Source organism: Dermacentor andersoni, chromosome 10 (assembly GCF_023375885.2).
Source record: "Dermacentor andersoni chromosome 10, qqDerAnde1_hic_scaffold, whole genome shotgun sequence".
NCBI lineage: Eukaryota > Metazoa > Arthropoda > Arachnida > Ixodida > Ixodidae > Dermacentor > Dermacentor andersoni.
The window spans coordinates 133,551,049-133,574,151 of NC_092823.1; the positions used below are offsets into that span (position 1 = coordinate 133,551,049).

The following is a 23,103-nucleotide window of genomic DNA, read 5'->3' on the forward strand; positions in this document are numbered from 1 at the left end:
CGTTCTACTCACCGATGGCGCAACGTCACTATGAGACCATGATGTCAGTACTCCTCGATCGGAGGGTGGGCGATTTGAACTGCGCTAGAGGTACGTGGACGCTTCAGAACGGATTTTCTCTTAAAATAAGTCTCTCCTTGGCACGAAACAAGCGTTTCGAGGTTTCTCGGATGGTATTTCAACAGTCCACGTTGACTTAATAGTAACCTTTAGTGTCCCTTTAACGCTAAATTTCAGACCTAACTTATCGCCTTCCTGTCCACAGATTTGAGCCAGACGTTGCATATCAGTTTGCTTGTCAGCTAGCAACACAATGCAAAATAGTGAGCACCGAAATAGTTTGCAAAATAGTGAGTGCCATCTGGCGCACAACATGTGAAGCTGCAGCGAGCGCTCTGCATGCAAGAGCATGTGGTTAGAAAGTGAGTTTCGTTTCTCGGCTTCTGCCGGGCCTCTGACACGGCAACTGCGTGTGTTCATTGAGACAAAAATAATGGAAGACTCCGTCACTCTGTTCCAGTTCTCGTACATGATATAGACCTCTGACTTATCGAAGCGTACCGTTCAAACTGATCGCGTGTGGAAGTATCTGCTTTCTAAAACTGCCACTACTCGCCAGACTCATCGAGGCTCGGCACTGAAGGAAGATTACGTAAAAAATATTGTATATTCGGAGGCTGCTGATGCTAACACGAAACTGATGTGAGCGACGTGCACTCCTTCAGCAAAGAACGGAGTGGACATCGTTGAAACACTGCCGATGTATTTCTGAGTGTCCACACTTGTTTTCGCAGACTGGCCGCGCGCAACGACCACTGTGCAAGGCGGCTTGCCTTATTTACTCTTTGCTGCTGACGGAGTATGGGGAGAACCAACTCTATGTTCACTTAACTGTGACATAATTGTCCAGATGCAAAAATGCTCACGAAAATAAATGCTTTATGACTCGCGGCGTTTTCATTGCAAGCGTTGTTGGCTGCTGCTTCGACAACCAGGAGCAAGTCAGCGGGCCGAACGTGATGCTGCGCTTAGGAGAGTTCACCATACTAATATGGACGATCTGCAACAAAGTTTCACAGAACTGTTGGACCACGTGGAGCGATGCCGAGTCACGTAATGCACGGTCCCTGCGTTTCTCTGTCACGCAGACCGGCTTTAAGGGAGGACCTGGTGCACGAGCAGAACTTTATTGTTATTAACTCTGGAGATTTGAAACTTTCAGCTTATATTCAATTTAGTGAGCTGATTGCAAATATGTAATCAGTTCTTTTTATGTTTAATGGAAAAAGGTTATGCAATCTTTAGTATTATAAATTTGGAATGTGACTTGCAAGAAATTGTACTGAGAGTTCTAAAATTAACTAGGTATGTTTTTGAATGTTTGAAGAGTGCACATATAAAGTTTCGTATTTCTATCTACATATTAGCCAAAAGTTATCAAAATTTGAATTAGCAACTCTGGAACACAATTTTTTGTTGTTAATTCTTGCAAGAATTGAAAAAGTTGCATTGCACTAGCATACTGTATTATAGTTTTGTTGCCCTCTCTGACTGTTTAGCATTCAGGAAAAAAAAAGAATCATGCAAATCAAAGAACTAGCAGAGACACAGTGCACATCCCAAATCTTCGGGTGTGCGAAAATCATGATCTGAGAAAAATGCAAAAAACGTTTAGAAATGTGAAAAATCTTTTTTATGTGACGAAATCATGGAATTCACCACTACAATGAATCAGAATGCTCCTGGAGAATAGTCCGAAGTAGGCTTTTCTTTGCATCTCTTCTTGATGGCTTACTGGAATGCTGCCGATGATGCGCTTTCTGTCTGCGTTGACCACACGGCGGCTGTCTTTCTCGGCTGCTCGCCTACTGCCTGTGCAAGTTTGTTGCCCGTGCAGCTCACCGAATATGTGCGAGCTAGACTGGTGGCTTCCGAGGTTGAACTGCTCATTTTGAATCAAATCCAACAATTCTTGACAGCGCAAAACTCAAAGTTCTTTCTGATCTTCCGTCAACACTTTCGGCACAAGCTTCGTGCAGACCTTGCGCATTTGCAGATCCTCGGTCACTATCCCATGTACCGCAAATGTGGACATGTGTAGGAAGTCAGCAATTTGCTGGATGCTCACTCGATGGTCGGAATGCAAAACTTTACGCACACGATCCACGTTTCTGTTGGTTCTGGTCATTTTGGAGCTTGTGGCAGCTGCGACGGCGTGGAGACATTAGAGCATCTGCTTCACTGCCCGGCCTTCGGGACCAAGAGGGAGGCTCTGTACACCTCCTACGGCCGATGTGGCCTGCCGTCCACCACCCTGCAGTGCCTACTCTTCCCCAATGCTCACAGCTCCATCACCAAGCGTGCATTTTCGGCATTGATAGAATTTTGTGAAGCAACACACTTCAGAGCGCGGCTATAGGCCCCGCAAACGCTTAGCTACATTGTCTTTTTTTTCTTTCTTACTATTCCGGTCTCCCTTTCCTTTTTACTTCCGGTCTCTATCTCCTTCATCTTTTTCTCCCTATACCCCTTTCCCCGTGCAGTGCTAATAAGGTGTCCTCCTGTGAGAGACAGTTACGGCGCTGCACTTATTTCTTCCATTTCTCTTTAAAAATCACATTACATACACACCCACGTCAAGAACAGGGTTCGTCGACGACCTCCTCCCGGCCCTCCCTGAACGCCTTGTGCCACCTCCCGGACTGTGACGTTGAAATGCAGTTGTCCTTGAAGGCCTCTAGAAGCATCTGGAATGTTTCGGTTGCATTATCTCCAAGATTCATGCAAAACTTGATAGCGTATCACTGTTCAAGCCAATGCTCCATTGTGTCATGTTATTTGCTCACACTGCTCGGAGTAAACTGGCGACTGGGTGCGTTAGCAGGGCAGAACCCTCGCCAAATTTCCCTACTGGTTTTGCTGCGCTGCCATGGATAGTTGCGTCATAATAAAATCATGTGCATTACTTTCATAATGGACCCTTTGTCAGTTTCTGTAGACAGACAAGATGGCGGTGGTGCACGATGTTCGGTCAGTCGAGGAGGTTCGAATAATTGGTCGGCGACTGATATGGTTAGGACAGATGCCACATTGGCATTCAAAGTCTTTCAAGTAAGACTCTATCCCTGTGCTACTTAGCAAAACTCGAATTGCTTGTTTGTGCACACGCAGAGTCAGCAGATGTGCTTGGCTCGGAACGGCTGCCTGCTGGCATGGCGTCGCACCGACCGCATCGGTGCACCGTGACCGGATGTGGAAAGGTGAGTGGTTGGGGCCTCATGACTCATGAGTGCTTCCCTTTCTGAAACTTAGCATGAGCATGCCTCCTCAACTGTTCTGCATAGGAATTCAAGCTGAAGGCTCACCTGGCGCGCCACTGCGCCACAGCCCACGGCCTGGCGCTGCGTGCTGGCAGCCCGCGGCCCGTGGTCAAGACGCGCGCCGCCTTCTACTTGTGCACCACCGCGCTGACACGCATGGCACGGCGGCTGGCAGGCCCAGCAGCGCTGCGGCCCCGCCATGCTGCCCGCAATCCATTTTTGCCAGTGAATGCCGCGGCAATCCGGCTTGAGGTGCAGGGCAAGCTGGACCCAGCCGTGCTGGCAGCTACGCCGTCTGCAGCGGCTGCAGCGGCTGCCGCACTGGCTGCTGCCCGCCGCCGTCCTCGCGAGCGCGGTGCTGTGGTAGACGTGTCGCACCGGCTGGGCACGCCCAATTTGCCACGGCCCGAGTGGTTGCACCCGACGCCGCGTGAACAGATTCCAACGCCCGCACGCCACGCATTCCCTCCGCCGGCTGAGCGGCCTCCTCCACTGCTACTTCACCACCAGCCACCGCCGCAGCAGCAGCGTAAGCGACCTGCCCCAGAGCAGGCCACTGGCCCACCGGGCGGACCCAGGCGCCGGCTGGGACCACCCCCTCCTACAGTGCCCTTGAATGGAGGCCGACCCAAGGTTGCCACCATCACGCGGCTGGGCGGCGGCCGCAAGCACCTCATTTCATGGGTGGACGCGCCTGACGACCTGTACTTTGTCGCCACTGAAGCCACCAGGTGAGGGATGCCGATACAGGAGGAAAGGGTGGTTCTTACAATATTACTTGTAGTCGGTGATAACCTAAACATTCAGTTCAAGGCTTGCCCACAAAACCGCCTACACCTGCCGTGTGCATCGCCACGCTTTGACACATAGTTCCAGAGAGATGCCTATATTGAAAGAAGGTTGCCTCTAACGTGACGGCACAGATGTGAGCAAGCATTCTTTTGTGTCTGTGCAACTTCCCCGAATGTATTTGCCACTGCATCTTTAGGTTGTCATGGGCTATAGACAAAATCTTGGCACCATTGAGATTAAACAGCAGTTTCATGACAGTGCTACCACTTTGGGAATGCAAGGTTTGACTAGTCTTGAAAATGGCTTGGCTCAAAATGTTGTCATGGCTGTTAATTTATGCGATGCAGAGGACTAGCAATTGGGAAAGATGCACCAGGAAGACTCACTTGGATTGCAGTGTAGAAGTTTACAGCCCAGATATGAGGTTGAAGCTCATGCATACGTTTTAGGGGAAATGTGAGAAAAGGCTTTCTAACTAGAAAAACATGATTTGAAGTCACAAAAAATTACGAAACTCGACTGTAGCCCCTTCAGTCGTGGCGTTCATGTTTGTAAACGTGACTTATTTTTGCCATTACTGTGCAGTGGTTGCAAGGAATAGACCATAGACATTAAGCTTTGAGTAAATTGAACATTTCCTAAACTACACCCATTTCACTTCTGAGTGAAATGTATTGCTTCAGACAACCGCTTTGGTGAAGGCACTACTATGTTTGAATCGGATGTTTGGAGTGGCACATTTTAGTAGTAATTGCAAAATATTATTTTTTCCCTTGTTGTAATGCCTGTACCAATAATTAACCTTCGCATGTAATTCGGGCGGGTGATTTTATTTTTTAATGAAGAAACATAGCATGACTGACTGTACCATAAATGAATAGGTAATTACTATGTAGTAATTTTGATAGGTCACTACAAAAAGCACAGAGCTATTCTCCCACCTTGACTTGCTTTCTATGAATCTCCAGCACTTTGGCACAAAATTGTGTAAATTTCACATGGTTTTCGACAATCGATTGTAATTCATGACTGAAGGGAGTCGTTGACATCCACGTAATGCAAAGCATTGCTTGAATCATTGTGGCATGAGATGCCGACATGCAACGAGCTGGCGGGGCCCGAGCAGCTTGAGAACACATTCTCGTTTTTATGGCTTCAGGAAGCTTACGTCCGTGCTCTTCTAATTTGGCCTGAGCCGGCAGCTTCTTCACGTGGCAAGTTTTGACATGCTCACTCGGTGCACGGCGTGAGAAGCCGACGTGTGTCGAGCTGTCCAATACAAGCGGCCCAATACACCGGTTTTCATTTTTCTATTGCACACTGTTTCCAAAACGAAATCGAGCTGGTGGTCTTCGCCAGAATACAATGTTGCCATAGCAAAACATGATCCACACTTCATGCTGCCTGCAGCAGGGAACGGTAGCGTGTTTGGGTTGTCGTCACGAGTGTGCGAATATCAAAATTTTCGCATAGAATATCGAATAATGATGTGCAAATACATTGTCAATATTATAAAGAACTAGACCAGTAAGCCGTTATACTGTGTATTTGGCCCATGATAACTTGGAAAACAATTTCCACCAGCTGCCCTCGCCAGCCTGTGTCTAATTATACCGCATCAAATGCCCATAAAATCGGTGTATTTGACCTTGTGCCAGTCGTCACTCATCGCACTTGCTGTCAAGCAATGAGCTCAAAATTAGGGGTGGCGCTGTAAAAAAAAAAAAAAAAAAAAAAAAAACAAATAATAAATAAAAATAAAATAAATAAAAAGTACACCCTCGCAGTCTCAAACCTGTTCCACTTGCTACTGCGGCTGGCTTTCCCGCAAAGCGTAGACGTTTAGTGGCTAAGTATGCTTTACAGGCGATATTTCGCTAGCACTACGAAATCATTCATAAATTCAGCACAATATCGCCCCAATATCCTTAGATTAGATGGAAACAAATGCAGTGGTGGGTTAACTGCTTCATTTTTCTACAATTCGATTTGCCTGCTCCTGGCTGTGCCCACTCAGTGCCATTTGTGCCAACTGTGAAAAAGTTTGTATCTTTGCGTTTTTCACGGCAGGGCAACATTTTCCATAAGGTTATGCAACTGAAGCCAACGACCGATTTTTCGGACCTGCTCGATAATTTGGATGCCTTTGCGGCACCGTCACGCTACCCCATAGAGTCAATGTATACAGGGTTCGCACATCCCCTTGAAACCCTTGAATATCCTTGATATTGACAGTATAAGGTCAAGGGCCCTTGAAACTACTTGAATACCCGTGAGCTCCTTGTAATCCTTGAAAATCTCGTGGGGTTTGTTCCGATAGCGAAAATTAACGACGTACCTCCGCAAGTCACGCTGACTTTAAAGGCCCTTTCGCTTACGAATGCCCATGAAAACAAGCTATGTTGACTAAAGGGCAACATCAAGAAGTTTCGGTTTTAAATCCCACAGCCCCTACGTCGTCTGGCAACTAATATGCATCGGAAATCGAATCCAATCCAATGCAAGGCATATCGCTCGGTCGGTTATGGTGCCTTGAATATACTCTAGTGTACCGTCCACCGAGCATCTGCAGTGCGCGACGTTGGCACGGGCAGTTATGCCTGCCGCCGCGGGCCACCAGACGGCGATGCCTGTCGGCACCATGCTAAACCGTGGGGAGTTCGACTCGCGTTCGTTTGCGATGCGTTGATTGCAATGCGTAGTTCAGTTCGCGCCTTGCTGCCGCTTTCGTTGCAGTCTTTTCTTCTTGTGAGTGGGTGTTTTGCGTCTATGTGTGTGCTGGCGTAGAGGTAGAACACCCGCCTCGCGTGCAAGAGGTCCGTGGTTCGAATCCCGGTGCTGCGCAATTTTCCACCGGATTTAAAAAAAAAAAAAAATCCGCGTGTTGATAAAATTGCGTAAACAGGCCTGGAGTGTGACCTGATCCCGGTGACCAGAACCGGCAACGCACTCCCTCACCAGAGCAGGATTGACCACCCTGGTGCAGTACTTGGCCACAACCTCCTATATGAACACAACAATCAAACCTCGGCCCTCAGTCCCCAGCAGCTGCGAAGCAACTGACCACGGCGGCGGTCAGACCTGCGACGCTGCAGAGGGTGCTAAGAATCCCTGGCTCCGGACATGCCGCAATTGGAATATGAACCTGGCAACGTTTAACGCTATAACGTTATCTAGTGAGGCGAGTCTAGCAGTGCTATTGGAGGAATTAGAGGGCAGTAAATGGCATATTGCTACGGCACAATATGCGCGATCACGAAAGGCCAGCAGTGTGAAGACGACGACGACGATTAGAAGCTAGCGCGGGCTGTTGCCTCTTGGCCAAGCGCAGCGTATTTTCCTTGTAAATATATTTGTACATAGCTTTTCGTCTGCGTCTTCCTACGTAACATATCTGGTGGAGGTGGACGTTCCCTGTACCTCGTCACGGAGCTTCGCAGTGGACGGTACGTCGAGCCTTCCTTCATGGCTCCCGGCGACGACAACCCGACTCCGCCGGCTCCGACACCTGCTGCCACTTCGACGACCTACATCGCTCTCCCCAGCCCCGTCGCGCCTATTCGCCGACTCCCTTCGGACGCCGCTCCCAGCCGGAAAACTAGACGATGCAGCGCCTCGAGGTGACGCTGCATTGCTCCCTACGCCGCCAAATCCTCTACTGACTTTGCCCACTCATCTGAACCTTCTTGACGTGCAAGTCGACGGTGTTTCTGTGTCTGCTCTCATAGACACTGGGGCGCATTTGTCCGTAATGAGCGCTGACCTTCGTAACCGGCTCAAGAAAATTATCACGCCCGCCACGACGCCTGTTGTCCGTGTCGCCGATGGCGGAACAGCCCCCGTAATTGGTATGTGTACCGCCCGCGTCTCCTTCGCCGATCGCTCAACAATCGTGCTATTCACAGTCATCGCCCACTGTCCCCACGACATCATCCTCGGCTTAGACTTCCTTTCCGCACATTCTGCTCTCATCGATTGTTCCGCCAGTACTCTCCGCCTTGACCTGCCTGTTCTGGATCCTGCTGAACCACACCCCAGTCGCCTCAGTTCCGCCGACTTCGTTCGCTTGCCACCTTCGGCACTGACCTACGTTGACCTAGTGTCATCCCCACCAGTCCCCGACGGTCACTACATCGCGGCTCCTATGCAAGACGTCCTCCTTACACATGGGATCACAGTACCCCATACAGTTTTATCTATTACGGCGAATTGCGTCTGCCTGCCAGTGGTCAACTTTGGCTTGACGACACAAGTGCTGCCACGTGGGATGTCTTTGGCCCAGCTTTGTTCATTCGAAGATCACTCAGTAGCATCCATTGCAGTAGACGACACTTCATCCGATACTCCTCTACCATCGCAGTCGGCAAATTGTACCATCGCTGACTTACGGAAAATGATTGCCCCCGACTTGCCCTCCGAGCACGCTCGTGAACTCTACCGCGTTCTGTTTTCCTACCACGATATTTTTGACTTTAACGATCGTCCTTTAGCCCAAACTACAGCTGTCAAACATCGCATTAATACCGGCGATGCCCCTCCTATTCATCGCCGCCCGTATCGAGTGTCACCAGCTGAGCGTCAAGTTATTCACGCAGAAGTTCGCAAAATGCTTGCCAAGAACATTATTGAACCATCATATAGTCCATGGGCGTCACCTGTAGTACTGGTCAAAAAGAAGGATGGCTCATGGCGCTTTTGCGTGGATTATCGGCACCTTAACAGGGTTACCAAAAAGGACGTGTATCCCCTACCTCGGATTGATGACGCCCTTGACTGCCTCCACGGTGCTCGCTATTTCTCTTCTATTGACCTTCGCTCCGGCTACTGGCAGATTGCCGTGGACGATCTCGACCGCGAGAAGACTGCTTTTGTCACACCCGACGGTCTTTATCAATTCAAAGTGATGCCGTTCGGTCTATGTAACGCCCCTGCCACTTTTGAACGCATGATGGACTCCCTTCTTCACGGTTTCAAGTGGTCCACGTGCCTGTGCTACTTGGACGACGTTATCGTATTCTCCCCAACGTTCGCTACGCACCTCGAGCGCCTCTCAGCAGTCCTGGACGTTTTTCGGCGAGCCGGTCTGCAACTTAACGCATCGAAGTGCCAATTCGGCCGTCGCCAGATTACCGTCCTTGGACATCTCGTTGACGCGAACGGAGTGCAACCGGACCCAGGCAAGATCCATGCTGTTACGCACTTCCCTGTTCCGAAGTGTGTCAAGGATGTGCGCAGCTTCATCGGCCTTTGTTCGTACTTCCGCCGTTTCGTGAGAAATTTCGCCGCCATAGCACGACCACTAACCGACCTTTTGAAAAAAGACGCTCCTTTCCAGTGGGGCGATAACGAGGCCTCTGCATTCTCTCATCTAATCGACATTCTCACAACGCCTCCCGTTTTGGCCCATTTCGATCCTTCTGCGCCTACCGAAGTCCGTACTGATGCCAGCGGTCACGGAATTGGAGCAGTACTGGCACAACGCCAGCGTGGCCACGACCGTGTTATCGCTTACGCCAGCAGGCTCCTCTCACCCGCGGAGCGCAACTATTCCATCACTGAGCGTGAGTGTCTGGCCCTAGTTTGGGCGGTTGCGAAATTCCGCCCATACTTATATGGCCGATCCTTTTCCGTTGTCACAGACCATCACGCGCTTTGCTGGTTATGCTCACTGAAAGATCCTACAGGAAGACTTGGTCGCTGGGCCTTACGCCTCCAAGAATATTCGTATACTGTCACCTATAAATCTGGCCGACTACACAAGGACGCTGACTGCCTGTCTCGCTACCCGGTCGACGAGCCTGACGACGCCGACAGTGGTAGCGCCAACGGCATTTTCTCTGTCTCTGCCTTCGGTAACATCGCCGATGAGCAGTACCGAGACCTATCGCTGCGAGCACTTATCGAGCGTCTGCGCTCTACACCTACCGACGCATCCGTTCGCCGATATGTCCTCCAGGGTGGCATTCTGTATCGAAGGAACTTCCTCCCTGACGGCTCTGACCTTCTTCTTGTCGTGCCAAAACAGCTACGACAGACTGTGCTCTTTGAGATGCATGACGCACCCACTTCAGGACATCTTGGGGTAACCCGCACGTACGACCGCGTCCGCCGCCGCTTCTATTGGCCTGGTCTCGCTCGCTCCGTTCGACGCTATGTTGCTGCCTGTGATCCCTGCCAGCGTCGGAAGACACCTCAGGTGCTACCTGCCGGTCATCTCCAGCCGATCACCGTCCCTGTGGAACCGTTCTTTCGTGTTGGATTAGACCTGCTCGGTCCCTTTCCCACGTCATCTTCTGGGAACAAATGGGTAGCCGTCGCGACTGATTACGCCACCCGATACGCTATCACTCGGGCTCTCCCTACCAGCTGCGCCACTGACGTCGCGGACTTTCTCTTGCGTGACATTATCTTGCTTCATGGCGCCCCGCGACAGCTGCTGACTGACCGTGGTCGAAACTTCCTCTCGAAAGTTATCGCTGACATTGTGCGTTCCTGCTCCATTCAACACAAACTGACTACTTCATACCATCCTCAAACCAATGGCCTGACAGAGCGGTTAAACCGTACTCTTACCGATATGCTGGCCAAGTACGTTTCCAAGGACCACCACGACTGGGACATTGCCCTTCCTTACGTAACATTTGCGTACAATTCTTCCCGGCACGACATGGCCGGATTTTCTCCCTTTTATCTACTGTACGGTCGCGAACCTACCTTGCCCCTAGACACGGCACTTCCTCCTGCTGCGGTCTCAACAAGCGAGTATGCGCGCGACGCCATCGCCCTCGCTGACCATGCACGCCAGCTTGCCCGTGCTCGACTGACGGCCTCACAGACCACTCAGCAGTGTCAGTACAACGCCCGCCATCGTGACGTACAGTTTTCACCTGGTGCGCTCGTGCTCCTGTGGTCGCCCTCTCGTCACGTCGGACTTTCAGAGAAGCTCCTTTCGCGATACACAGGGCCCTACCGCGTGCTGCGCCAGGTGACGCCTGTGACTTACGAAATTGCTCCTGTGGCCTCAACCTCGTCCTCTCCTGTGGCATCTAGTGATGTCGTACACGTCAGTAGGCTCAAGGCCTACTACACTGCTTCCGAGTCCGATCTTTAGTCGCTCCGGGACGGCGCTTTTGCAGCCGGGGGTAGTGCTACGGCACAATATGCGCGATCACGAAAGGCCAGCAGTGTGAAGACGACGACGACGATTAGAAGCTAGCGCGGGCTGTTGCCTCTTGGCCAAGCGCAGCGTATTTTCCTTGTAAATATATTTGTACATAGCTTTTCGTCTGCGTCTTCCTACGTAACAATATAATAGGGCTCAGTGAAGTTAGGAGGCCGAAAAAAGCATATACAGTGCTAAAAAGCGGGCACGTCCTGTGCTACCGGGGCTTAGCAGAGAGACGAGAACTAGGAGTCGGATTCCTGATTAATAAGAACATAGCTGGTAACATACAGGAATTCTATAGCATTAACGAGAGGGTGGCAGGTCTTGTTGTGAAACTTAATAAGAGGTACAAAATGAAGGTTGTACAGGTCTACGCCCCTACATCTAGTCATGATGACCAGGAAGTCTAAAGCTTCTATGAAGACGTGGAATCGGCGATGGGTAAAGTCAAAACAAAATACAGTATACTGATGGGCGATTTCAATGCCAAGATAGGAAACAAGCAGGCTAGAGACAAGGCAGTGGGGGAATATGGCATTGGCACTAGGAATAGCAGGGGAGAGTTATTAGTAGAGTTTGCGGAACAGAATAATATGCGGATAATGAATACCTTCTTCCGTAAGCGAGATAGCCGAAAGTGGACGTGGAGGAGCCCGAACGGCGAGACTAGAAATGAAATAGACCTCGTACTCTGCGCTAACCCTGGCATCATACAAGATGTGGACGTGCTCGGAAAGGTGCGCTGCAGTGACCATAGGATAGTAAGAATTCGAATTAGCCTAGACCTGAGGAGGGAACGGAAGCAACTGGTACATAAGAAGTCGATCAATGAGTTAGCGGTAAGAGGGAAAATAGAGGAATTCCAGATCAAGCTACAGAACAGGTATTCGGCTTTGACTCAGGAAGAGGACCTTAGTGTTGAAGCAATGAACGACAATCTTGTGGGCATCATTAAGGAGTGTGCAATAGAAGTCGGTGGTAACTCCGTTAGACAGGATACCAGTAAGCTATCGCAGGAGACGAAAGATCTGATCAAGAAACCCCAATGTATGACAGAACTTTCTGGCAGAACTTTCAGTTATCAAGTTATGGCAGAACTTTCGAAGTTAATCAACAAGCGTAAGACAGCTGACATAAGGAAGTATAATATGGATAGAATTGAACATGCTCTCAGGAACGGAGGAAGCCTAAAAGCAGTTAAGAAGAAACTAGGAATTGGCAAGAATCAGATGTATGCGTTAAGAGACAAAGCCGGCAATATCATTACTAATATGGATGAGATAGTTCAAGTGGCTGAGGAGTTCTATAGAGATTTATACAGTACCAGTGGCACCCACGACGATAATGGAAGGGAGAATAGTCTAGAGGAATTCGAAATCCCACAGGTAACACCGGAAGAAGTAAAGAAAGCCTTGGGAGCTGTGCAAAGGGGGAAGGCAGCTGGGGAGGATCAGGTAACAGCAGATTTGTTGAAGGATGGTGGGCAGATTGTTCTAGAGAAACTGGCCACCCTGTATGCGCAATGCCTCATGACTTCGAGCGTACCGGAATCTTGGAAAAACGCTAACATAATCCTAATCCATAAGAAAGGGGACGCCAAGGACTTGAAAAATTATAGACCGATCAGCTTACTGTCCGTTGCCTACAAAGTATTTACTAAGGTATTCGCAAATAGAATCAGGAATACCTTAGACTTCTGTCAACCAAAGGACCAGGCAGGATTCCGTAAAGGCTACTCAACAATAGACCATATTCACACTATCAATCAGGTGATAGAGAAATGTGCGGAATATAACCAACCCTTATATATAGCCTTCATTGATTACGAAAAAGCATTTGATTCAGTCGAAACCTCAGCAGTCATGAAGGCACTACGGAATCAGGGTGTAGATGAGCCATATGTAAAGATACTGGAAGATATCTATAGCGGTTCCACAGCCACCGTAATCCTCCATAAAGAAAGCAACAAAATCCCAATAAAGAAAGGCGTCAGGCAGGGAGATACGATCTCTCCGATGCTATTCACAGCGTGTTTACAGGAGATATTCAGAGACCTGGATTGGGAAGAATTGGGGATAAGAGTTAATGGAGAATACCTTAGTAACTTGCGATTCGCTGATGATATTGCCTTGCTTAGTAACTCAGGGGACCAACTGCAATGCATGCTCACTGATCTGGAGAGGCAAAGCCGAAGGGTGGGTCTAAAAATTAATCTGCAGAAAACTAAAGTAATGTTTAACAGTCTCGGAAGGGAACAGCAGCTTACAATAGGTAGTGAGGCACTGGAAGTGGTAAGGGAATACATCTACTTAGGACAGGTAGTGACTGCGGATCCGGATCATGAGACTGAAATAATCAGAATAAGAATGGGCTGGGGTGCGTTTGGCAGGCATTCTCAGATCATGAACAGCAGGTTGCCATTATCCCTCAAGAGAAAAGTTTATAACAGCTGTGTTTTACTAGTACTCGCGTACGGGGCAGAAACCTGGAGGCTTATGAAAAGGGTTCTACTTAAATTGAGGATGACGCAACGAGCTATGGAAAGAAGAATGATAGGTGTAACGTTAAGGGATAAGAAAAGAGCAGATTGGGTGAGGGAACAAATGCGAGTTAATGATATCTTAGTTGAAATCAAGAAAAAGAAATGAGCATGGGCAGGACACGTAATGAGGAGGGAAGATAACCGATGGTCATTAAGAGTTACGGAATGAATTCCAAGGGAAGGAAAGCGTAGCAGAGGGCGGCAGAAAGTTAGGTGGGCGGATGAGATTAAGAAGTTTGCAGGGACAACGTGGCCACAATTAGTACGTGACCGGGGTAGTTGGAGAAGTATGGGAGAGGCCTTTGCCCTGCAGTGGGCATAACCAGGCTGCTGCTGGTGATGATGATGATGTGCGCTCGTCTGTCTAAAGAAACTTTAAATGGGCTTCTAAATTGCCTTCTAAAAGCGTGCAGTATCCTTTCAGTGGCACTATGCCATGCATGCTGTGGCACAGATAGGTGAGGAGGCTTATCATAATAAGATGGGTGGTGATAGCTGTGAATGCGGGGCACGATGGCCAGCGAGGAGATTTCCTGGTACTGGAATAGAAAACTGAGTATGCGCTGGCATTTTCACATGACAAGGGCGGGCGAGTGCTGCTGGGAAGCTGCTGCAGTGGGCGGCTGCTATTTTTAGTAGCACACTCTGCGCTTTTTCTTGTTTACGCGAGATCTAGTGGCCAGAAAACATTTTATATGATCGCAGTTTGGCAATGTACTGAACATTAGTGCCAAAAGATCATGTTTTCCAGGAATGTATAAACCAGCAAAAGAGACACGCAACTTCTGTATTTGGTCATTTTTTGTGTTCTCTATTGCAAATGTTGGTGCCAAGAAATTGTGCGGTACGGGATTTTATCAACGAGCTTCTGCTGTATCTGACTTGCTCTTAATTTATATCTTTAAAGAAATGAAGTTTAGTAATGCCCATACAAAGTTCTCACCACAGTTTGAACCCACCTACGACAGGAAAATATCCTTAATTCGACCCTTGATAATTAACAAATTAGGATAATACAGACTTGGGTCCTGGGAGGCAGATGCATTATTTTATGGATTCAAACTCTCATTTAATTCTGACATATTTGGCTGCACATTGGTTCATTCGGATAGCTCCAGGAGCTTGGCAAGAGCAGAGCACCGCAAATATGTAACGCAAAAGAGCAGTAACGGCTATAGTGTCCATCTGCAACGAAGCGGAAAGCGAAGCGAAGTGGAAGTTGTATGTGAATTTTGCAAAGGCACTCAGGGAAAACCTGGAAAACTCAGTGAATTTGGAAATGTCAACTTGATAGACACCCTGACAGAGCAGAAAGCTGCAGTTGCCACTAGGGAACAGTGAAACCTGTCAAGATACCCGTGTGTGTTAACTCTGCGTAGTGTTCTTTATTGTCGTGCATGCAGAATTCCTATGGGCTTCCGTGGAAATCGTTTTAAGCAACAGATGTACAGTGCTCATGGAATGAAATAGGACATTGAGCATTTAGTAGAACCCTACATATGTGCAAAGTACGCGAGAGCACCATGTCATGTCACTAGGAATTTGGTCACCACAGGTGACGAGGACTCCGATGCACGTGTACGCGCCAGAATCGCGTCTATGTGACACGAACTGCAGCCGGTCGAAACGAAAGTATGCGAATTACTTAGCCCTAAATTGACGCGTTTCATTCTGTGAGCACTGTACATATTGAGCGGCCTCACAACAAAGTCTGCAGTTATGCAAAAATTCAGTCCGGATGACTTCTTCTGTGGCAACATAGGGAAGGTGGAGAAAGATAATCGCACCTGCCAAGATGTAGTTGCCTGGGAAATTTTGTAAACACACAGTAATTGAAGGGTTGCCTATGGGCAAGGTGCACATCATCAGTGCCTTGCCTAAAGCTGCCTCATTTTCGTTGCTCGGCATTTGCAACATGGTGGAATGACATTTCGATCTAATTGAGGTGCTGCAGGGGATGTGTCTTTGTTATGACATTGCCAGGAAATCGGTGCACTTCGGAGTGACCCACGCAGTGCAGCAGATGCCCTGATGCATTTGCAGTTATCTTGCACATGACATTGCAGATACCTTACTGGAGCATTTGTTGGCTGGATCATTATGAAGTTCTTCACAAAGCTGGTACTACTGCCAATATGATGGTTGTGACAATGCGATTGAGAACTGTCTATGGTGACTTGAGTCGTGCCAGCCAACTTGGAAGCAAATGGTTCTTCACAAAGCTGGTTACTACTGCCAATATGATGGTTGTGACAATGCGAGTGAGAACTGTCTATGGTGACTTGAGTCGTGCCAGCCAACTTGGAAGCAAATGGTTTCAACAGTCTCGTCATTAATGGTGCTACGGCAAAGTAAATACCATATTTACTAATTTTGAACGTGCACTTCTCAGGAAGAATTCACTAAAGTATGGCACATACATTGGAATTCAGGACAATATCAAAACTGTAATAGATGATGTCCAAATCCCATCCCCTAGTCTCAAAACCAATGCTTTGCCGTACTACAAGTGCTTCCAGTTTTGTCATTGTTAGACACTCCCGATAGCTGGTGTTCAAATCGTAGCACCTGCTGCGGCCTCAGTTTTAAATTTTCTTTTTCCATTTGACAACAAATCGCTATTTCTATCTCTCTTCATGAAAATATGGTGAGGAAACTATTTGGAATTTGGATTTTTTCAAGGTATGAAAATTTATGTGGGCATTAGAATGAGAACATTGCATTGTTCTTTACTGGCTATGAAAAATTCGATGCGCATTATGATCGGGTAAATATGAAGGATCCATGCTCTATAGGATCAAAGGCACAGGAAGTGGTAGTTGGAAGTAGTATTGGGCAGATCTTTAATACTACTATTTCACACCTGACTGATTCTTCCATAGAACACCAAAAAACATGCAATGTGATGGTGTAGTTCAGACCATGTCTGAAAGCGCTGGGCATTGCTACCCATTAAGCTCGCACAGTCCCCACAAGTGTAGCATGGATCGTTGAAATAGAAGCATTCTTATTATTATTTCTTTGCAGGCGTCTTCGGCGGCAGCTGAGTACGGCCGAGCTACGGCGCTGGGCCCGGCAGCCTTGCCGCAGCCGTGCACCGCCAGACCAAATTGTCATCCTGGACTGAGCTAGCGCAGGCTGCACGGGTGCCGCTCTTCAGGGCAGCTGAAGGCCTGGCGGAATGGGGCCCACTCGCGAAGCGCCAGGTTCACCCTGCGTCGAGACACAACTTGGTGGTGGCGGAAGACTATGCGTGGGTGCACGTGTGCCAAGAGAGGAACTGCTTGTGTGCTGTTCTCACCTGTCCCTGGCTCGTGGTCCTTCTTCTCCCTCAGCACACATGCCCTGCGTACGCGCCACAGTTTAGGGCTCGTTAACACTGGCAGCGGAGGAAGCGGAACCGTGAAGCATGGCTTTCAAAGTGCCAGCACTGCCAGTGAATGAACGGCGCCTTCTTGACGCGTAACTGCGGAGTCGCGCACGTGCGGAAGGAACGAGACTGGTAGAACAAAGTTTACTGGCATTAAAATCTTTGAACCTCGAGCAAGCATAGTTATCGCCATCTGCTTTCGAGAGGTTCCGCAACACGGTTCTGCTTCCACCAGTGTAACGCACCATAGGCACTCACCGTGGCGAAAGCAAGTGAGAAGAGCTGGTCAGCTGACGCGTGCGGCAGTGCAGCTAGTTGGAGACCAGGGCTGCCCTGCTGCCGCTGCTTGTACAGCTGCATGTGCATTTTTTTATTGTTATTTCTGGTGGCCAGTAAAAACATGCAGGACTGTTGTCTAAGAGCCAATTTGTGTGTGTGAAACATACCGCGTAAGCTGCCTGCAGCGCTACTTGATCGAGCACTGCCTCGGCTGGGTCTGCTGCATGGTGGCGCGCCAGGCAGTGCTCGGCGTGATGCAACCGCACAAAGCTGCCACGTTCCCACCAGAAGCTCAGCGCACCGGATTCATCGTGGAAGGCACCTGCGTATTGATGTCAAGCGATAGTCTGTAGTTGTTTGCACTGAGGAACAAAAACAAGCACTTACTGAACCCAATAACCTGCAAATCCAGCACTGGCTGTTGAGCTGCTTTTACTTTATGATGGGACCTGGTTTCAGGACAACTAACAAGGTGAAGAGCTGTAGACATGTGATATTATAAGATTTTTCAATCGATTCTATCCTGACCGGAGGCTTCTATGGGCCGAGACTTTCATTATTTTGATGCTGAAATTGGCCCTTCCAGCTGGTTCTTCCTGTTAGCATGCACGCACCTGACTCCATTGTCAAAGTGGTGCTAAGAGACAGTAAATGCTAGGTAGCCTAAATGCTGGCGCTGTTCTGGGTTGTTACACTACCAAAATTTCAACAGTCTTCGCCACAATATTGCAGGTTGACATCTTGTTCCCCAATCTGGTTAGAAATAAGACAATCTTGTGAAGTGCATTAAGCTCTGTAGTGGCTTGTCCACTTGCGTGTAAGTAAACGGTGTTCTTTTATAGCATGCATTAATGAAAACTGATTGCTAGCCTGCTGAACTACTTTAATGTGTGTGCTGCTCTCGCATGCACCATGTCTTTGCTGGCTGAGGCTAAATTTTATGAAGAAAATTGAATTACATGTCTTAAACTGTTGTGGGCAACGGGCCCTTCTAGCAGACCTATCACAGTTTTGTATTCCACATTGTTAAATTTATCAGAACGTCTCGGCTCCCTTATTTAGCTGGTGGTGTTGGGATCCTTTAAACGGTTGTCACTACCCTAAAACAAGACTTGCATGTAGAGAGCAGCATTATGTCCTCTCTAAAAATGCCCATTTTTGACATTTTAAAACTAAAATTCCAACTCGCAACAAATGATAGCATGTTTACTCGGTCCTAACGCATGCCAGTTTCCTAAATTTGGTTCTGAAATGACAAAGTTCACTGTGTTAAAATCAACATGCCATCAGAGCCTGTGTTATTGTCATCACAAGGTGACGGCAGACCAAGTAAAGTTAATTTACATGCTAAGTTAGCAGCAACACAGTCGCGTCACATGTTCCGAGTCGCGTTACATGAATCTGAGCTAGCATACATCTTTTTGCATTATAAAATTCGGTATGTGTTAGATTTGGGCACACATTGTTTTCCACAATGAACTCGACAACAAGATCTGCTGGGTTCCAGCATTTTTACGCCTCTTTATTTGACCAGGCGAATAATTTGATAAAGGTCTAAATAAGGGAATCTCTGTAATACGTAGTCCCCTGCAGTGCTTCTAAAATTGTGAATTGTGTTGCACTATGGTGTTTGTGATGTGACGTGGGAGTAGTCTGCATGCGTTAGCCAGCTGGTGCTGGTTCCTTGTGTAAATGTTGGAACATCCACAGCTGTGTTCTAGAGCTGGTTTGTGTGTACACAGTATACGAAGAGGTCCTAAAAGTGGTAAATGTGTTAAGCATACGGTTATGCGCATCTGTATATGCGATAAGGAGTCGGAAGCTTGTGCTTGTAGCCAAGTGATGACATGACACTGCCAAACTGCTAGGTAGAACTCTGTTCAGCAGAGTCTGTACGCTCTGCTGAATGGAATTCAGCAGGTAGTATGAATTAGAATGTGGTGGTCTGGGCCGGTTGGTTTTCCATGAGACTGTGTGGTGCAGTGCGAAGCGGGACAGGAAAAAAGAAAAAGAAACGAGGACAAGCGCTTGTCCTCATTTTCTCCTGAGTCCCCTGTCCCGCCTCGCACTGCACCACACAGTCTCAGGTAGTGAGAAGGTAGCGCTCCGTACTAGACTGAATAGTCATGCCTGAACTACAAAGGACAGATTTCGAGAGATGAAGTGATGTGTGCCGCGTGTGCCAGCGGGAGAGGGCCACCGTGACGCACATCCTATGGGATTGCACCAAGTTCCCCAATGAGGCTTCGACAAGTACAACGATTCCGCCGCGACTCGCGGCTGCGGCGGAATGCTACGACCACGAAAGCCAAACCTGGGCCGTCCAGCAGGTCTCGGCGGCTCTTGAAAGACAAAGGCCGAGCGAAACTGACGGAACGACCGACCGCGGGAGTAACACGCGCTGGAGTTGAGTAGAGACCACCCGCTGAGAAGATGTCAGGGCCCGCGTCAGGGCGCCATTTAGTCGTGGTGTCGTTCTGCAGGCGACTACATGAAGTTGTCTCTCTTTCTCTCTCAGTCCACCCTTAGGAATCGCAAAGGGTTTTGGCAACTCGGGTTGTAATTATGATTTCTACTGAATACCCAATTAAACGGGGGCAACAAATGGTCACCTAGCCTGCTTGAGCTTGTCATGCTTACCTATCTCTGCGTTATGTTTTCTCGTCATTAATACCTCTATCCCTGTGTATTGTAAGAGTTTCCCATGCCTGTAATGACCAAGCTGGATCTATGTTTTTTTCTGAGCCGTTTATGGTGCCCCAGTTGTCATATTATGGCTCCAAGACCCGTTTAAGGCCCCTAGAATACTAGACCCCTAGAGCACCAATGTATGCCAATAGCAGCGCTGAATCATTCCGAGCAGGTGGTCTCGCCATGTTCCGCACAGCAGCAAGAATAGCTCTACCAAATGACGCCCAATGAAAGATCCTAGCATGTGCGTATAGCATAAGTGAAAGGACACGTTCGGGCCAGCTCCTTTCTACTGCTTCACATTGAGTGGTGGCATGGCATACCTGGTGCATAGTGTGGCCAATCATTATTTTCACAAAGTTTCTCAGTGGCCTGCAAGACTAATTTGCAAGACAGATGAAATTGCCATTTAATACCCAGTGTTTTACAGCGAAGCTGTTATGGGGAGTTGCGCAGTGGTTTCTGTGGCAATAAATGCCGACATGCGGTGGCGTAGTCTGTATTAAATGTCAAAAGAAAACCCAGTAGTATAACCTTCATCAGTACCACGAATTTGCCTTGAAATGTAATTATCACTTCGTTTTATTGTTACTTTGCGTATACCCATATAGAAAGGAAATAAACTATAGGGGTGAGGATTATGTCACGCAGCCAGCCTTGACAAGCAGTCTTTCCTTCCCCCCAAGCTGTGAAGATTTCTGCTTCACCTTTTCTCTTTTAGAATGTTGGCTTAATATGCGAAGCTCAGAGCGAGCACCACAACTAGAAAGACTGGCACTGCAGTTGCCATGACATGGCATGAAGGTTCACGAAGGCTAAGCTATCGCATCAGAAGTAGGCCGGCAAATGGACAGTCATCATGTAAAGAAATGTTTCTAGGTGGCGTTCGCTCAGAATGAAAGCTTTAGCAATTCTAGGGAAGTCATAGCAGCACTATGGTTCACAGTTCACCTACAATAAATAATGAGACATCAAAAAGAATTCAGGTTAAAAAAAATGCAGAAACCATTGACGTCAATGTAAACGAATAGCCTCAGTGAGCGTGCGATAGTCCGGCCCCCTCCTGCCCTTCTTCGCGACTTGGTTGCGCAAGAGCATGTGAACTTTCCCTCGGTGCCGTTGTATCATAAGTTCAACCGTTGAACACCACCGACCGCCCCCAACCACGAGAAGGGGTGAAAGAGTCAAAGAAGACTATTCGCTCGCTTTAAAATGCATAGTTGCGAAGGGCTATAGCATGTCTGCGTGGGCGACCAAGTATCTCGCTGCAGAGTGCAAGTATTTTCGAACAGCTGTAGAAGCCGTTTGCATTATGTTTGCTTTTATTATGTCAAATGCTCATATGCTACGACCTAAAGCCCATGGCACTGTACAAATATGTGCATTACATATTACGTTCATGACAAAAAAGAAAGAAAAAAGTTGCGGATAGCGGGACACGAGCTGAACATTGCCTTGTCCTGTCTGCGCTTTAGTGTCCCACTTCCCTTACTTTTTGGGCATGAAACGGCATACAAAGCTTAAATTTGGACGGATTTGCTATATATACAGTGTCTTGTTCATTTATTTTTTGTTAAAGGAGATTTAAACAATGCCTCGAAAGTGCCAGTCAGCCTGCTCAGATGAGCTATCTCATGAGTTGCATGGCAAATCGTAATGTCCAGTTGGCTATAATCAAATATGTTTACAAATAAACTATCTAATTGTTCACTTTGTTACATGCTGAGAACGTGAAATTGAGCAGTTGTGAAGTCGTACACCACTTAGCAGAAATCGTAGCACCAATTTCGACAACGGCGCCTCTAAAATGCGGGGGAAATATATTGGCGTTCCTGTTAACAGTTAGCATTTCGAAAAGATAACTGCAATGCCACTGCAAATTTGAGCACATTGAGGACGGATGGGGATGTGCTAGCTAGTCTGAAGATTTCTTGCTAGGCAGATATGACTTCACTAGATCAAGTTTCTTGTAGCTACATGGTCATTACAATTTGTTGAGCAAGTAATGTCTGCCTATTCATATAAGCCACCTGAACAGATGGAATTCTGTTTTTACAGCGAAGTGGAAACATCGTGCGGCAACATACTTGTGCATTTGCAAACGCTCTTTGAGAATCCATGCGATCACTGCGTCGAAATGACATTGGCTGCTGTCTGGGCTGCTGTCTTATAGACAGCATAGAAAAAGAATTAATTCGCTTGTTTCGGTTAAAGAACGGCTTGGCGGACTCCAATATTGTGACGACCACACATAGTGCCCGTGCATTGTATTTTGTGAAGATACGGCGTCTGTAAAGTGTTCAGTGGTTGCACTTTAACCATGACCAGTCATTTGGCAGTTAGCAGCTTCATTCCCTTGTTTTGAAGGCCCTTACAGCAATGTTCAGGCGGGCGCCCGAGCATTGCTTCGTTTGAGTGCTGCAACAGCACCTCCATAGAAAAGTTTATTGTTGGGCTAGTTGGTTATCCATAATGCGCCTTTTTTCATTTTCCTGTGCTGCCCTCCGCCCCACGCCACTGAAAACGTTTTGGAAGGGTGCCGGGGCTTTCGCCGGTTGATTTGTGTACTTGTGCCCATGTTGAGCGCGCATCGGTTGTGTGTTTCGTGGATGGTGAATAATTATTAATGGCTTCTCCTGGGCAGTATGTCGTTCCCGGGAAGCCATGTAACACTAATCGACTACTGAGTGAGCAGGCCCGAGTGCATTGGTGTGCTAACACTGTGGCCGATAAAGGCATCCCGAGTTCCGTCTGCCGACGCGGCTGCCTTGGAGCTTGTTGACGCTGATTTCTGCACTTGCACCTTGCTTTTTGTACTATTGTTACACATTCCTTAGACATTTCGCATATTCAAGAAGTCTTCGAGCGCAGTCTTGTGCATTGGATTTAACAAAGAGGTACATTTGTTCACATCTACAGCCACAGGTCTTTATTAGCGTCAAAT

The 23,103-nt window shown here is 48.0% G+C and overlaps 2 protein-coding genes across 2 annotated transcripts in view; one reads left to right on the forward strand and one right to left on the reverse strand.

The window, feature by feature from the left end:
- Nucleotides 1–17,362, forward strand: part of MTA1-like (metastasis associated 1-like) — a 31,664-nt gene extending 14,302 nt beyond the window's left edge. Inside the window, exons 6-8 of the mRNA XM_050192847.3 lie at nucleotides 3,172–3,260; nucleotides 3,345–4,051; nucleotides 16,847–17,362. Coding sequence (XP_050048804.1) covers nucleotides 3,172–3,260; nucleotides 3,345–4,051; nucleotides 16,847–16,946 — 896 coding nt within the window. The 3' untranslated portion in view covers nucleotides 16,947–17,362. The remainder of the gene's footprint in view (nucleotides 1–3,171; nucleotides 3,261–3,344; nucleotides 4,052–16,846) is intronic.
- Nucleotides 17,363–17,406: 44 nt separating this feature from the next.
- The window catches only part of LOC126543715 (neprilysin-1-like), a 33,189-nt gene continuing 27,492 nt past the window's right edge, over nucleotides 17,407–23,103 (reverse strand). The window contains exon 14 of the mRNA XM_055078245.2: nucleotides 17,407–17,790. Within this exon, the coding sequence (XP_054934220.1) occupies nucleotides 17,501–17,790 (290 nt within the window). The 3' untranslated portion in view covers nucleotides 17,407–17,500. The remainder of the gene's footprint in view (nucleotides 17,791–23,103) is intronic.